At 41.8% G+C, this 16,360-nt stretch overlaps 1 protein-coding gene across 1 annotated transcript; it reads right to left on the reverse strand.

Annotated features, from left to right (window-relative positions):
- Positions 1-3,598: 3,598 nt before the first annotated feature.
- Positions 3,599-15,388, reverse strand: LOC311207369 (interleukin-1 receptor type 2-like). The gene is made up of 9 exons (XM_084283374.1): positions 15,359-15,388; positions 13,648-13,778; positions 13,277-13,535; positions 10,808-10,982; positions 9,551-9,725; positions 8,828-8,893; positions 7,759-7,894; positions 5,483-5,628; positions 3,599-4,165 (listed from the first exon to the last, which is right to left on the reverse strand). The coding sequence occupies exons 1-9, from the start codon at positions 15,382-15,384 to the stop codon at positions 4,038-4,040; spliced, it is 1,242 nt and encodes a 413-aa protein (XP_084139500.1). The 5' UTR covers positions 15,385-15,388; the 3' UTR covers positions 3,599-4,037.
- Between the last annotated feature and the right edge of the window lie 972 nt (positions 15,389-16,360).

Here is a 16,360-nt window from a genome sequence, read left to right on the forward strand (position 1 = left end):
GCAGACTTGAGTTGGAATAATCATCAAACATTTTCATCATCTATTCTCACATGTAAAGGTTTATTTCTAGCAATGGTATTTGACATCTTTCTTCTCCTTGCTCATGCACACCTTCCTCCCTCAGCTACTAAAATCAAAAAAAAAAAAAATAACCTTCTAACCTTCATCTGCCAAGATCAGCTCCGTGCACAGGTTTAATTCTTATTTCTACTTTTATTCACTCTGCTATTCATTTCTAGTTTTATTTACTCCCATGCTTATTCAAAGGTTTTGCCTGACAACCAGCAGATCTAGTTATGTGGTGCTCTCTAAATTATACTTACTTTATTTTAGTTGCTACTTTGATCAAACAGTTACGCTGTCTATTTAGATGGACTGCTGACATCAAGATCATGTATTCTAAGTAAGACTATAAAATAACTGTTAATTGAGCTCACTTTTCCTGCAAAGAACTACTTCTGCAGAAGCTGATTCTGTCCTGGAAACTAACTCATGCCAAGACCACACCACACCAGTTTTTTCCCCTCTGTAGAGGTTCCTTGGAAAGTTTTGCAGATAGATGAGCTCTACTGGCAAATGCAGTTCCATAAAAGAGGTGGCTTTGTCTTCCTTACATCATTAATTTTTCTGCAGAAGAACATTGTTACACAGAGACCCAAGTCCTTGACATAAAGTAGCCTTTGTTTTGTTTTGTTTTGTTTTGTTTTGTTCTGTTTTGTTTTGTTTTGTTTTGTTTTTCAGGTCTGATTGTAAGCTTCTACAACTAAGTCCTCAAGTTCAGTTTGCCTTGAGATTCAGGATATTTTCTCCTCAGAATATGTTGAGACCAAAGGAAAACTCCTGGGAGAGACCTACTCAAAGAACTATACATATGGTGACAACTAGAACTCTAATTTTTATTAAAAATAAAATAAAATAAAATAAAATAAAATAAAATAAAATAAAATAAAATAAAATAAAATAAAATAAAATAAAAAAAAAAAAAATATTGCCATTGGGAAATTGAATAAGATAGATCTTCCTGACTAAGGATTATGTACTAAATTCACATCCCCACAATAACAGTCTGTGTTATCCTACATTTCCAGCCTCAGAAGGCATGAGAGGACACAATACTTCGAACTCTGGTAGCTGGAGAGAGAATGATCAGGGACAGCTGTGGCTGTGGCAGCAGTCAGGAAAGGAACCTGCTCCGTCCAGATTTGTTTTCCTTTTGGTGTGAAAAGCTGCATGGCCAGAGCAGAGGTAGGTTGAAGAATGGAGCACATCCTAGAGCCCCTGCAGCCCACAGAGCAGGGGACACTGCTGCCAGGGTTGAGCACTTTCCAGAAAGGTGCTGGAAAACAGGACCCCCAAGCAGCCATCTCAAGCCTTCCTTCCCACCCAACTCAGACACCAGCACTTTGATTTCTTTTGTGTGTTTTGTTTGTTTGTTTTATTTCTTCTTTTTTTTAGGTAGTATTTACAAGAACAATGTAGAATGTATTTCACTTGCTTATAACAAAACAAAATCAAAGTAAAACATTTACATCATGCAGTTCATTTGAACAAATCTACCCGTAAAACATTTACATACTGTAGTTTATTTGAACAAGTCTAGCTGTCATGAAAGCCTTCAGAAAATTACTGTACCAATAGTTAAAGTGGGTATCACTTACTTCATTAAAGAGTAAATCTTTGTTTCTTTACATTCCCCTTGTATTCAAGACACCATTGAGTATGTAGGAGCAGCTCTCTGCATGCCCAATTTTTATCTCATATTCACATTTCCTACTCCTTCTCTAGTGTGGAGGAGGATCTGAGGTATTTAACTTTCTTTTGACATCAATACTCCATATACAAAACGGTCTACTTCTTTTCCACTACTTAGTGAAATCCAACCCTGCTTCTGCAGCCAGATGTGTTATCATGCTACTCTGGGAGGATATAGATGGATGGGAAGAGCAAACCACATTTTGAAAGGTTATACTTATTGTCAAACCTATTTTGTTCTCTAGTTACAGAATAACAATTGCTGGGAAAAAAAAAAAAAATAAATCAGGATTCCTGATGTACCTAAAACTTTCTCTTTTTTCATGTTCCTTCCAACTACATTCAGCATTTTTCTTCCTTCAAAGAACAAATATCCAAGTAGGCTGACTTTTTTCAACACATTCAGACACACTTTTGCATCTGCCCATAAAATCTATGTATCGTTTCTCTTCATATTTAACATCCTGCACTTGGAAACAATAATTCCTGTTGCCTTGCCTGGTTGCCATTGACACAAACCATGTCAGAAATTCAACTCCTGTATCTGTTCAGTGAACATTTAGAATGTATAAAGGGAGATTTTGTCTTACATTTCATAAGTTGTGAAGGTTCTTGCTAATAGCCTGAAGGGTTTCCTAATTCAAGCCACATCCTAGTCTTTAAAATTCTTCAAATATTTCTTGACCTAAATTCAGAACCAGCTGTAAGTGGAGGTGGAAAGGAGATTGACAATGGCTTCTCCCAGATGTCTGAGAGTAGTTCATCTCTCTGGTCTGCAGGACTACGCACAATTCTAACATTCTTACTTTACAAAGTTGTTTCTTTAGAGCCAACATTTTTCCTGATTATTTTTTTCCTGATTATTTTTTCAAAAAACCTCCAGGTTGGTTTTCCTAAAGAAACAGCTTTTTCTTCAGTGTCTGTGAGAGGTGTCAGTTATGGATCTGTAACAAACTAAACCTTAAAACTGGATCTCTTCCCCTTCAATACAGATGAAGACATGCACTATGTACGATGGAATTATTTCTCCACTATCTGCTCAGAAGAGGAAGTAACCAAGGCATTCTACTCATTTTGATCCTCAAAGTACAGCATGGTTACTTATTTATTTATTGCTCCCTTCTGATTTATGTCAAGACTTGAATCCAGTTACACTAAACTAAATAGGCACCATTCTGCATCGTGATTAATCAGACTGCGTACTTCAATTCAGAGGATACATGGTTCCCAAACCTACACCAGTCTGAGACTGGTGCAGACTCATTGTTTACAGGAATCTATTCCAGACTTTTATACTTATATCAGAGAGAAGGAGACATCCAGCAATAAAAGTTAGAAGCACAGAAGGGCAAGACTGTACCTTATTACTGGTAATCTGTTGAATCACTTCCAGGAATAAAATTTTATTACTACTAGTCAAATGACTTTCAAAACACTAAAACATCCTCCAAAATCTTTTCTTGGCAAAGATAACAACATGTTACAGCTGCCTACAGTTCTGTAGCCATGAGATGTTTGTAGAAAAAAACAGAAACAAATTCTCCAGTGTACAATTATCTGTTACGCTGAGGTAGTTATCTCTGGGAGAGGGATATTCTGAAAACACCCATTTAAGCAAGGAATAATCCAAGTGGGTAAAAAAAAAAAAAAAAAAAAAAAAAAAAAAAAAAAAAAAAAAAAAAGAGGGAGAGAGAGATTTTCTGTGGAAAAGTTCATAGAAGTACCGTTGTCATGACAACTGAATTTGGCTCTGGAAAATGGAAAAAAAAAAAAAAAAAAAAAAAAAGCAGCTGTTTTGTAGACTGAAGAAACATAAATTGAGTTTGGGTGCACAAGGAAAATTCTTATCACTCTGGCGTGGAATAGCTCTTCTGGAGCAAGTTTTCTTAGTTTCTGTTTTTTAGGTTCTAGTTGTTTTGTTTTGTTTTGCCTTCTTTCAAAGGATAAGGCTATTGAATTTACAAAGGGTGAGACCATCTCTTTTTTCTTACCATTCTTCTCATAACAAGGACACGTACCTGGGACACCATGTTTCAAAATGCTACAAACCACAGCCTAGGTGCAAAATAACAGAAGTGAGTTTCCTGCATCTAGGCAGCATTTTACACAAACTTGTATTTCTAATTTATTCAGATCATGGAAGACATGAAGAAGAAGAAAAAAGCTGATATACATCCATCCGGTGAGAAAGCAGTACGTCTAGCCTGAAACATCTCTCTGAGTCTCAAGTGGAAGTCAGCCAGGCTGAATTTTTCGCTGTTGGCAGTTGGAGAATAAAGCAGATCTTAAACCTTTGCTATCATGTATCCTTTATCAGCTCTCTTCTTCCAGCACTTGTGTACACATATCGCCCCTAAGATGACACAGGCCAATGTGACTGGAATCACTGCAATGTACCAGGACAAGCCAACAGCTGGAAAAGTAAAGAAATGAAATATTGTCAGAAAATTTAATTCTCTACGTTCAAGGAGGAAGAGGAGAAATCACATAAAAAGGATGTCTGCAAATTAACCTTCCAGCAGGGTTGACCACTTGCAAAAGGAACAGGTCTATTGATTCAGTGCTCTGGGAAATGGGTTTGTCGAGGTGGGAGGAAAATATTGGAAAACAATAGAGGGTGAGAATTTAAAGTTCAGTCCTTCTGTGTACATGTGGCTCTTCCCAGCCCCTGCTCAGAGTGGCTACGTGCTTTCCATCTTAATTCGGTTAACACAGCGACAATCCAAGCAGGAAATAAAGGCACCACATGGAAATCCAGTACATAACAGCTAGTCTGCTCTCAAGCTCTATGAAGAATTTTCTCATACAGACCACCCGATAAATTACTAATGATCAAGCCAAGACTGTGAGCTTCTTCCCAAAATACACCTAGCTTCCAAGACAAGCATCTGTCCAGACCATTTTGGATTATGCTGGCCTACACCAGTTCATGGACTGCCTCCCCTTTAGCAATACCTGTATAGCTCACAGAAGACATGAGCAGCACATCATCTAGCTAAATGAGTACAAACCCCTCATCATAGGATGCTAGAGTGAGTCATGAGCTATAACTCATAATGAAGACTGTAAATGTTCATGTTCCTTTCTAAGATTATATGAGCAAACTTTGGTGATTCATCAACGTCACGCAAAGAAACAATTAGCATTGCTTCACATTGTTTTTACAGCTGCTTCTTAGCCAGTGGTCTATCGCACTGCAACATTAAATGCGCTAAGTGTAGGGCTTCTCTTCCCATTACTAGAAGCCAAAATAACAACACCCACCCTAATTTACACCTCTTGTTATTTTGGCAACAGTCTGTGCACAAGGAGAAGGAACACTCTGATCTTTATTCTGCTATTGTCTTTTTTTTTCCTACTTTCTGAGGAGCTGGGGTTGATCTGGCCCCGTTACACCCGATGAGAGTTTGCCAGTAGTCTCACTGGAGCCATCATTTCACAAAGCATATCTAAATTTGAGCCCTAGCCAATGAACAGATATATACCAGCACAGATCTTTTCGCTTGTGGAAAATGTCAATAATCAGCCCACAAGATGTGTTCATTGTGAACAGACTATTCTAAAACACTGTGCATGCTACAATTGAAAGAGGCAATCAGTTTTTCCCAGGTAATAATCCAGTTCAATACTAACTTGGAAAGTGTAAATGACTTTGATGATAATTTAGTTTTAGAATAACTATAACAATTATAGAATGTTTGTCCCCCAAATAAGCAGTCAAGCTCATTACCTTCCTGCTTGACCCTTGTTGGCAGTACTTGGGATCCATATCTGTTCTGTGCCAGACATTTAAAGTCTGTATAAAAATCCACTTCTTCGACAGATTCAAAAATCAGTGGCACTTCAATGAAGTTCTCACCATTTTCTGTGGTTTCTCTGAAAGAAAAAGAAAAGTCACATGTCAATTCATTTTATCAGCTGGCTTTTCTCTCTCTGATATGTTCTTTCTAACAGCATATTGCAAGAAAATGCATTGGATATTTGCTCATCTCTGACTAGCCTCTTTGCATTACAGGACACCTGTGGCTTCCAGACCAGTTCTGCCAGCTCTTTGAGTCTCCGTTCCTCTCAGTACCCTTGCTGCACTCCAGAATATTCTTTTTCTCTAAGATCTTTATTTGTCTTGCAAGAAATAAAGAAAAGGGAGGGAAGAAATGCAGAGAGAGTTGTGTATAACTGAGCTCCCCACAGAGGATCATGGAAGGATCTAGTTCCTTGCTTCTGACCATCTATTAGTTTCTGAGATTAATTGTTACTATCAGCTGGAAGAGTACACACGGAGAACATAAATCTGGAAACACTCACTTAGCAAACTGAGCCACCATACCTGCTTATCATTCACCTCAAATCTAGATTTCAGTACAAGAAACTGCCTAGAAATTTTCCAGCTGACTTTAACCTGATTGTTTCATGAGTGCAACTATTTAAAAGTGGTTTTCTAGGTGCAAATACTGTTTCTTGATACCTTTTAGTCACTGTTGGAGAAGCTGTCCAGCTGCTTTGCAATGACTTGTTCATGAGTCTGCTATGTATTGCAGCAATGGACTTCTCCGGGGTCAGTACCGCAGGAAGGTAGCAACACGGCAGTGAGTGCTATGCCACAAATTTCTGTGGGAAATACGTTTTCCCTGTGGTATTTGACCTGATATGACTTGCTGCCCTTCTGAGGGCTTCCAGCAGAGCTGGGACATCTCACACACCATGGGCACTGTGTGACCCTGAGATGGCATTGCCTCTTTCCATGTGCAACTATGTAGTAATATTTAATAGTTACATTAGTAATATTAGTAGTAGTGGTGGTGATAGTAATAGTAATAAAAGTCTAAGTACGAAAGCACGTGTGCTGCTCTATTCTAAATCCTGAAGAGACTCTAGCTGTTCCACATAATGTCTTATGTCACTTGACAATGCATTTAAATTCTCTCACTCGTGTAAACAACATTATGAATGAATGGTCTAAATCAAGCTGGGGGGAATACCAAAACACAGAAAGACTCAGGAACCCAGCTGAGCTATCATGTTACCTCTGGGTCTAACTGTGCAATAAACTCAGCACGGCCAGGTTCTTATCTGGCACTGAAGCCGCATGGCTGCAAACAGCCCACATCCATAACTGTTAAACACTCTTGTCCCTCAGAACAGGGATGTCACATCCCCAGACCCTGTCATCAATGGTCTCTGCCACATAATAAGTCTTAATCTCTAGCCAGGAGCTGTTTTGGAAGGTCATAGCTGGTGAGGGACCTGTTTGGCCACTAACAGCACAGGCAAAATGCAGAAGCCTTGAGGCATGCAACTATGAGGCAACTCAGAAAACATCTCAAGATGGGGAGAGACAATGGATCAGGGCAAGAGGATGTGGGATATCCTGCCTTCCCTCCCACCAGCATCCCCCCTGATGCTTCCCTGGCGCCAGCTCTAGCACTCCCTGGGCATCTCAGTGAGTCAGTTTAAATTTTAAGTCACTGACATGAAAAACAACAACCCTAAGGGGAAAACCAACAATAATTAAAATAACAATTTAAAAAAAATAACATAAAAGGCAAAAAACATTGGGTAGCTTTCTGTTATCTCAGTGTATTCAGAGGCTCAGTGAAGTATCTGATGAACGCCAGAGATAGTGTGGGTGAATGCATGGTGGCATTTCCTTGGCACAGGGCAAGGAGAGTGATAAGAGAAGCACAGGGAAGGATCAAGGCCCATTGCTTTCCACTGCAGTCTGCTCTTACGTCAGCTCAGCTGCCCATGAAACTGTGCTTCAAGTGTAAGGCTCTGAGCTGGGTCATTTACAGTATAACAGGAATGAAATCCAGAGATTAAAAAAATAAAATAAAATCATTCTGCTTGGTATGTTTTGGCTTTTTGTTTGATTGTGTGTTTTCCTAGCTCTGACTTTTACTTTTGGACTCTCCATACCCCATTTCATTACCTGGCATTCATCTAAGAGCCAGTGTAACACTGCAAGTTAAGATAACAACCACAAGAAAACATTTTAGTCCGACTTACTGTCGTTCTCCCTCTGTAACTCTGTTTTGCTTGTAAACCACATCAATGATGGTGTCATTTGCTAACCATTCCACGTCAGTATAGACATGCCTGCTAGGTCCAGCAAATACTTTACAAGGGAGAGTCATCTTGGAGCCTGTTGGTGAAAGATTAAAAAGCACTCAGATACATGTTGAGAACTACCTTCTCTCAGTGAAAAACAACATCTCTGGTGGGAGATCAAGCTCCCACACATGTCAAGCACTGCTACATTCAAAACTGAAGTTAAGCCCCAGATTGTTTTTGATTTAGATGTATTCCTTAGGAGGCAAAAAGGGCACAGTGCGATTTACTGCTCTGGAGCAAGTGCACTAAGCAGCAGTGCAACCTCCCTTGGAAGTGCTGCAGGCAAGGACATTCAGTTCAAGATGGGACCTCTAGAGCCAAAGTGATGATACAAAAATTCAGAATTTTTCTATAATTATTGCTACTCTGAGCTAAGGATAAAAATCCTTCACACTAGTGCATAGCTATTTTATATGGAAAACACGTGGCTCAATATTTATACAATGTTGTTATTATACTGATGGTGATCAGAGGGATATAATACGCTCTGTGGAGCGGATAGGCAAAAAAAATGACTTAGTGGTACATTGAAAGAAAAAAAAAAAAAGTGGCATTTAAATTTAAGAACACTGTGTGTAGAGCATCAATGTTAAAAGAGCTTAGTATAAAGATACTAAGAGCTGCTCTTATCTAAAATGAGGAAGGGCAACAGAAATGCACAGTCATAACATGATCTTCAAAGAAAAAAATGAGTTTCTGTCAAGGTACTTTCTAACCGATGACAACTGTCCAATTGAAACATTAAGAAGCAATTAAAAATATCTCCTCCCAAAAGAGTTGGTGGCTCATTCAAAGCCACTGGAAGACCTAGAGCTGTTTGAGGGAATCGTGAGAAGCTGCCTCTCAACTGACATAACCAGTATCAAAAGAACTATAATAATAAATGCCAACAAATTGGACTGTAAAGGAACCTCCTCTAATTTTCCTCTCATTAGATGTTCCCCAAAATAACGCTGAGCCTTACCAAGAGCAGCTGATGTTGTCTTTTGAGTTGGATACACGATTATGGGGGTAATTCTCTTTTCTTGTTCTGGACAGAGAAAGAGAGAACGGAGAGTCAGTGCTAGCACGAAGCTAAATCTGGTCATTGCCCGGACCGGTGGAAAGCAGCACTCCATCACCCAGAGGGGTTGGATGTAGGTTAGTGGTGATATTGGTGGTAGGGGGACGGTTGGATCAGGTGAACTGGAGGTCTTTTCCAACCTTAGTGACTCTGTGATGTCCCTTTGGAGCCCGGAGGAGCGGATTTAGGCAGAAGCCTTGGCGAGCCCGGAGGATGCCGCCCGCGTCGCTGTCGCACGGCCGCCCTCTGCTGCCCGCCGGGCGGTGCGAAGCAGCGGCCTTCCCCCAACCCCAGCCAGGACGGAGGCTCTTTTCTCCCCCAAGCTCCCCAGAGTCATGCACAGTGACCTCCCGCACCCTAGGACGTCGAGGGATGGGTTTTGCCTCCTGCAAGGCTGCTGCCGAAGGCAGGGCAAGCACTGCGGCTAACCGCACAGCTGTGCCAGATGTGCCAGATGTGCTATGAGAAATTGCTGCATCACCTCCCAAAGCAGGCACCCCTGTTCTCTCCCCCTGGCAGCACCAAGGGGCTGGATGCAAGCTCCCCTCCTGAGCTTCACTAGCAATGAGCTGTGGCAAAGAGCTTTCTTCAGCGCGGTGCTGTTTTGGGGGGGTCGGTATTTACCCACTGTCTGCAGCTGGATTGTTCTGGTGATCTCATACGTTACGCCTTCGTACGGGAAAAACATCTTGCAGGTGTAGTAGCCAGAGTCTGTTGGCAATACAGAAGTGAAGATCAGGGAATTCGAGCCTTTCAGAAACACAAATTTTTCACCGTTGTCTTCCAAAGGTAGAGCATCCTGGAGAAATGGCAACAACAGGTATTATGTCCCCAGTAGGTGTGGTTACACCCAGCTCCGCTTTCCCACTACAAATCAGGTTGTTCAAATGTACATCCCTCTTCAAAATGGTCTGGGGCATTCTATGAGGTATGAAGAATTGCTATTTTAATATAGCTATAATAGGCGTGTAAAACTTTTCAGTAAAGCCACATTTTAAGATGGAAAAAATATACCAGGATATTTCCTGAGTCCTCTTATGAATAATCAACTAAGAAATTCTTCTAAGAAAAATAAGTTTTGTGTAAACAGGAAGGTTTTCCTGCTATTCCATACATGTCCTTATAAGAATAATATTCTAAGGCACTCTTCTAAGACAGATAGATTCTAGTAATCACACAGGCTTTCACCACACTATTACTGACCCTACACAATCTCAGAAACCGTGAAAAATTTTTGCTCTGTACCACTAACACTCACACAAGGGCTGGAGCCCAGCTAAGAGCAGCTATGTTCTTTCTCAGCGAAGGCAGGATAGCTCTTTCTGACAGTTGTTGCATGAAGCACATTGTGGGGAAGGACTTTCGCATAGGTACGTCAGTTATAGCCTGCTCCTGAAGGAAAACCTGAGCAGAGCCACTTTGCTGGCATGGTATTTATCACACCATAGGCATGGCTGTGTGAAACCAGCAGAGGAATGACATCCTGTGTTAAGAAGGATAGCAGCAAGAGGCAGAGCATATGGTCATAGTGGGAGTGTAAATAAAAGCTAAACCAAGGTATGGGGAAAATATAACAAGACTCCCATGCTGTGCAGTGGAGAGCTGAGGATGGTCAGTTTAATTTAACATTAAAGGCAAAACCAGGATTTCCTACTTGAAAAGCCCTGGACTAGCAAGATAGGCAAGAGACCACTGTAAACTTTGATTCAATCTCTTTCCAGCACCTCCACATGTTGTAATCTTCATTATATTATGCTGTGACATAAAAACGCTTGTGACTTTAACAACATGGAGTTCAGGAGAAACAGAAAGCAGAGATAAGTGTTTGTTTACAAAAGGGATGAGATTAGGCTTTGCATGAAGAGAAGTTTAAAGTTCTACCTTGTACCACTTGAGCTCCAGACTGGTTATATTCGATGTAAACTCCCACAGGTCAGGGCAAACGATCTTTCCAGAGGTAAAAGTGAAGAGGACCTGCATATAAGCGATGTCTCGAGCAGCTGTCTTCTCCACAACGGTGAGGTGGATGGACACCTCGGCACAGTAGGAGTTGTTCCTGCGGGCAGAGCGGGGAGACGTGAGCACCCGCAGGTGACAAGGGAGCCCAAATGACACCCTTCAGATCCATGGCAAGTGAACTTGAAAGCTGGCAGCCATGTGCTCGAGCTGGTTTGAAGCCAGTGAGAGCAGGCATTGAGACTCTTTCTGGTAATTGAGTGGGTGTGAGCTGGATCAGGGTGTTCCTCTCTACACCTGTCTTTCCAGACCTGAGGAGACCACCCGGCCTGGTCTGAGAGGTGCCCTCACTTCCACAGCCATCCACCCCTTGATACACAGCCTCTGGTCTGTGTTTCATTCCTCCCAGCTCTGTTTCCCTCCTTAGCCCGTTCTAGGAGGCCAAGACAGAGATCATACCAGGAGGGATCCTGAAGAATCACTGGTACTTGTTTTGGGCACGATCTAAACATATTGCTGACACATGTCTGCCTCAGAGTTCCAAGCTTTCTTTTCTTATTTGTACACAAAGTTTGCTGCACACCCTCAGGCTAAAGCCATGGCTTTGATTTTGCACAGAGGGGCAACGTGTCCATCTGAATAGTGGCAAGTGTGTCACGAACCCTCCACCCATTTCCTTGGAAGAGCTCTTGACTGTGAAAACCCTAATGATTGCAACGTAAGGAAGAAATAAAAAGTTTAAAGCATGTATTAAAATACATCTGCAGTTACTATTGTACAGCTGGTAGGCATTTCTGTGAGTACATATTGGTCTACATAGAAAAGAAGGCCTGAGAGTTGCACAGTATCTAGCTTTTCTTCCCAGCCCCAAGTAGCAATCGCTTCCAGTCACAAAGAGGACCAAAATGGACAAATAACTTGGGGGAGGCTGATGCCTGAGCTGTGTTCTCTCCAGCCTGTGAAAGCCTACTTCTGCCTTCCCCCAGGAAGGGGCCAGCATAACCAGGCGTGTGTCTGTGGGCTGATGGGCTCACACTGCTCCTATGGCACTGGAACCGGTGGGATGCCCAAATCCCAAGTTCTTTCTCAGCAAAATAAGAGATCCGTGATACTTCGCTTCCAGCCTCATTTCACAGACTGCTGAAGACATGTTTTCATTTCCTTATGGGATCATATGAGAAGGAAGTACATTTTTTTTTTTTTGTACTCCATTAATCCTGTAATAATGGTAACAATGAAGCTATGCACTCAACCCCTGCATATCTTTCTCAAACAGGTTTCACAGCATTTTGCTATAGCTGGCAGTAACACTGCCACATTTAGAGGCATTGAGGAACTGAGGCAGGAGTGTCCAAAAACAGGATAAAAAGCAGAATTTGCATGACTTCCATATTTACAGCCTTTTCTAATGCTGGCTGCACTACTGAAGTCTTCTCTCCTGCCCCACCATTGCGTTCCCTGCTAACACATAGAAAGGCCAGCCTAATAAGTTGAACGTGATTTATTAATTTGCTTTCTGCCTGCTGTTCTGCAAGGAAAATGAGCTCTGCAGAGGCAGCTCCAGGTGCTGGGATGTGCAGACAGGTATAGACCTCATGGGCCCCACAGAGAGGGAGGTGGACTGGAAGGAGGGCAAGGACCCAGGCGCCTTCTTGGATTTCAGGCCTGAATGGCACTGGTGGTTTTTGCCTTCCTCAGTCTGCCACAAGTCCAGATCCTTGTTCCTCTTTTGAAACTGTACAGCAGGCTGTCAGACCATAAACTCTCAGAAAAAAAATGACCAGTAAGCCTGAAAATAGCCTTGGCTGCAAGCCTGTATTATCACAGGTCTGGTACCAGCCCAGTAAATACACACTGGGTCTCAAGAGACATCTTCCAGCAAAGCCAAAGCAAACAAATTCTGCTTTAAAATGTGCAAAAGAAGAAAAGTAAAGATCAGCGGAAAGGAACAGGGAAAAAGGAAGACACCTCAGAGCCACTCTCTCTTGGTATATGCTTTGTAATGCAATCCAAACCGCAAACAATACTGTCTGCTTCTCTAAAGCTGTGATGTACGGCTTGTATTCTGCAGTGTTCCCTGTCTGCTGCACACCCGTGCTTGCTGCATCCCTGACTGACTTAAAAATAAACTAGAGCAGACTCTCGTGTACACTATTTCCTTGTGAGATCATAGAGTAACAATAGTGTCATGACGCATCAAGATTTCTATATATACATAGAGGAGACACACCATATTTAAAGGTTCTAACTTCCCATGTATTTTCTCTATTAAAGTTGGTGAGGAAATGATCTTATCCAAACCCACTCTGAAGATAAATCAAGATTAGAAGCAAGCTAATATATTTTAGATACAGTCACCTTTTATGTACGCTGAATTTTCTTTTAAGTACCTACCTTCTCGTACAGACATACACTCCTGAGTCTTCTTGCCTTGCTGGTAAAAACCAGAGTGCATCTCCTTTTGCCCAGATTCTTGTATCTTCACCTCTTCCTGATATCATGGTTTTTGAATCATTTTTGTACCATGTGATATTATGGGTCAAGGAAGAAAAATCCAGATGTTTGTATCTGGGGGAAGGACATTTCAGAACCACAGGTTCTCCATGCAGTTCATAGTAGTGTTGGAAAGAGATGATGTGATCTGGGCAGTTTTCTATATAAATCAGAAACATTTTATCATTACTGCTGGCCAGGCGCATTAAAAAAGAGGGGAGAGGGAGACAAGAAATAAAAATAATAATAATAAAAAAGGAACATGCCCTTACCTGTGCTTTTCCCTTGCTGGAGCCTGAAAGCAGAGGCACCCACTGTGCATGTAAGCAGGACAAAGAAGAGCCCATGCATTTTTTCCCAGAGGAAATGGGAAGGAGAAGACCGAGGGAAAGTGTCTTGAAATCTGAAGGCAAGTTTATTAGGAGACAAAAGATACAATTAAAATACTCAACATTAACACTAGCAGAGTTAATTCCCCTATTCCAAACACCAGGCCTGGTGATCTTTGGTTCTCCTTAGGGAACAGATGGGCTTCTTCACCCCCAAATTATGGCTTGGCATCTGGCTTGGCACAAACACTTCTGTCATTTTCCTTTCACTCTGGGAGATGCAAACAACACGCCACAAGATGCTGCTGTCCCCATGTGTTTGTTTTGCTTTGTTTTGGTTGGTGCAATAGCTCAGGGTAGAGAAATACAGCTCTGTGTATTTAGCAATGAGACATGATGGAGGCATGGGCCAGCCACTTCAAGTTGGCTGTAGTGTAGCTTGTTTGGGTAAGCCCAGGAAAGAAGATGCAGCAGAGATTTAGGTCTCTAAGCATTCCCTTCAGTTTTCTGCCAAGGCTGTATGCCTTAATTAAATCCTGTGTGACTCCATCTTCCCCACTATGGCTACCAAAATAGGCTAGAAAGCACAAAACCTTGCTATAACCAGAGCCAAGCTCTCCGTGTCCCCAGCAAACGGGGCAACAACAACTTTGACTCATGCACAGCCACCTTGCAGTTGGTACACAAGTGAGTACAGAGTATAGACACCACAACCATCTCTGAAAACAGAACTATCTGCTGCTGGTCATTCATTAGCTATCATCTGTATTGACCTGGACAGGCAAGCAGGCATCTGTGTACATCACTGGCCACTATTGTCTGCCATAAGATTTCAACTGCTGTTGCTCAGTCAACTGATCACATATTATCTCTGTGTACAACATTCAGAAATGCATTACATTTGCTATAGATAGGCATCAGTTTATGCTGTACATAAGTATTTGTGTACATACATAAATACAGTACACATACATAATGCATACTTTTTCCATATTGTGTACAGAAATGCAAATTACATACATTTAACATTAGTCTAACGCTAAGACTGTCCCATTAGATGGATATGAAATGACTAGACAACTGCTTCAAGTTTTATCCAAGACCAAAAATGTATTTCGACCAGTATAATTCATTCCTATTCATAGGTACTTACTTGCAAACACTCTCTGTGTATCCCATCATGCTCATATTTATGTGATTTTAATCCAAATTTCTCCATGTTCTAATGGCTAAATTTACCTGACATCTGATAGTCTGACTGTAATAACTTATCTCTAGCTTATTGTCATCTTTACAGTACTACACAGCCAACCTCTTGCTCAACAAATACAGTTTCATAACCACAGGTTGGCTCCCATACCATGATACATGCAAGCGTTTGGCATGGAGCAGTATCCCCTTCCATGACTATGCCTGGATCAGGAGCTAGTGTCTTCCTTTGCTGCATTAACAGTGCCAATGGGCCAATGGTTCACATGTAATACCCTGTAAAAGGATCTCTTCGGATCCTTTGCCTGATGAAAATACCTGGTTATTTTTGTTCAGAGGTTTCCAGTCCCTTCAGTGTAATATCTAGCATTTTCTGTAAGCCCCTGCACACCCTAAGGTTTTTAGGGATAGCTTTCATTCCCAGATGTCTATAAGCTTCACTTACCTGTGGTTCTGCATCCTTTCACCCATTAGTCTCTCGTGAAAAGATGTAACAATGAAAATTGCTGGTAAGAGCCTTATATAGAGCTTAGCCCAACAGACAGCGGAAATTTATCGCTCGTTGCCCAATCAAATTTGTGTCAAAACCAAATGACATTTTAGACCCACCTTTCTTTCCTTCCGTAGAGTGAGGATGAGAGAAATAGAGACAGGGAGAGAGCAAAAATATGCATTTGGGTTTCCCAAAAAAGGGGAAATGACTGCTAAATATATGACTAAATTTCCCTTTTTCTGACGAATGGCAGTTTACATGCACTCGTGTCTTCACATGACTATTTTACGCTCTACCTAAACCCAAACTTTCTCATGGGTGACAGACGGTGTCCTGCAGCATAGTCAGCAGCTGAACAATTGCACTCTTCACATAATGTGTTTGGTGAGTTTTTGTGTGGACAATATGGCAGGTTTTTCCTCTTTTGTGATTCCTCATATAGCCTGTGAATCACAAATAGGTTTATTCCTCTTTCCTTCCATGACAACCATCTCAGTTTCACGCTTTGCATGAAGGCCATCTTTATGGTGGGGTGTAAGGAATTAACTGATGCAAGCAGGCTACGGTCTCCAGGCTCACAAGCAGAAGGGTGAAAAAATGGGTTTTCAACTGTGGAAATGTTGACCTCTGCCTGTCTAGAAGAGGGCAGTCATGTGAAGGACTTCAGTCTGGAGCAGGACCACAAGTCAGTTTTTCCCGTGCCTTGCCCTGACATGTGATGCCTCCTGTGGCCAATCCAGGACTTCTTCCAGTCTCTTTGTCCCTCAGGGACCGGCTGTCATGCACCACGTCACTGCTAGCCCAGGAAGGCACTGTGTGGTGTCCTGCTGAACTCCCAGTACTGGCCTTGGCATGCAGCTCCCTGCCAACAGACCTCACAAAAATGCCTCCTCCCCAGGACTTCACAAACCTCAGACAAGAAGCCCTAGTCTGGAGCGCCAGGATCGCAGCTTG

This window comes from Netta rufina (genome assembly GCF_964035555.1).
Source record: "Netta rufina genome assembly, chromosome: 1".
Lineage (NCBI taxonomy): Eukaryota > Metazoa > Chordata > Aves > Anseriformes > Anatidae > Netta > Netta rufina.

What these genes read in the sequence shown, in the direction of transcription:
- LOC311207369 (XM_084283374.1), bottom strand. Translation starts at nt 15,384, where the DNA reads ATGGGTGAAAGGATGCAGAACCACAG. An exon ending in GTGTATGTCTGTACGAGAAG is followed by an intron (nt 10,983 to 13,276) that starts GTAGGTACTTAA and finishes CTCTGCCCGCAG; the next exon opens with GAACAACTCCTACTGTGCCG. An exon ending in AATCCAGCTGCAGACAGTGG is followed by an intron (nt 8,894 to 9,550) that starts GTAAATACCGAC and finishes TTCTCTGTCCAG; the next exon opens with AACAAGAAAAGAGAATTACC.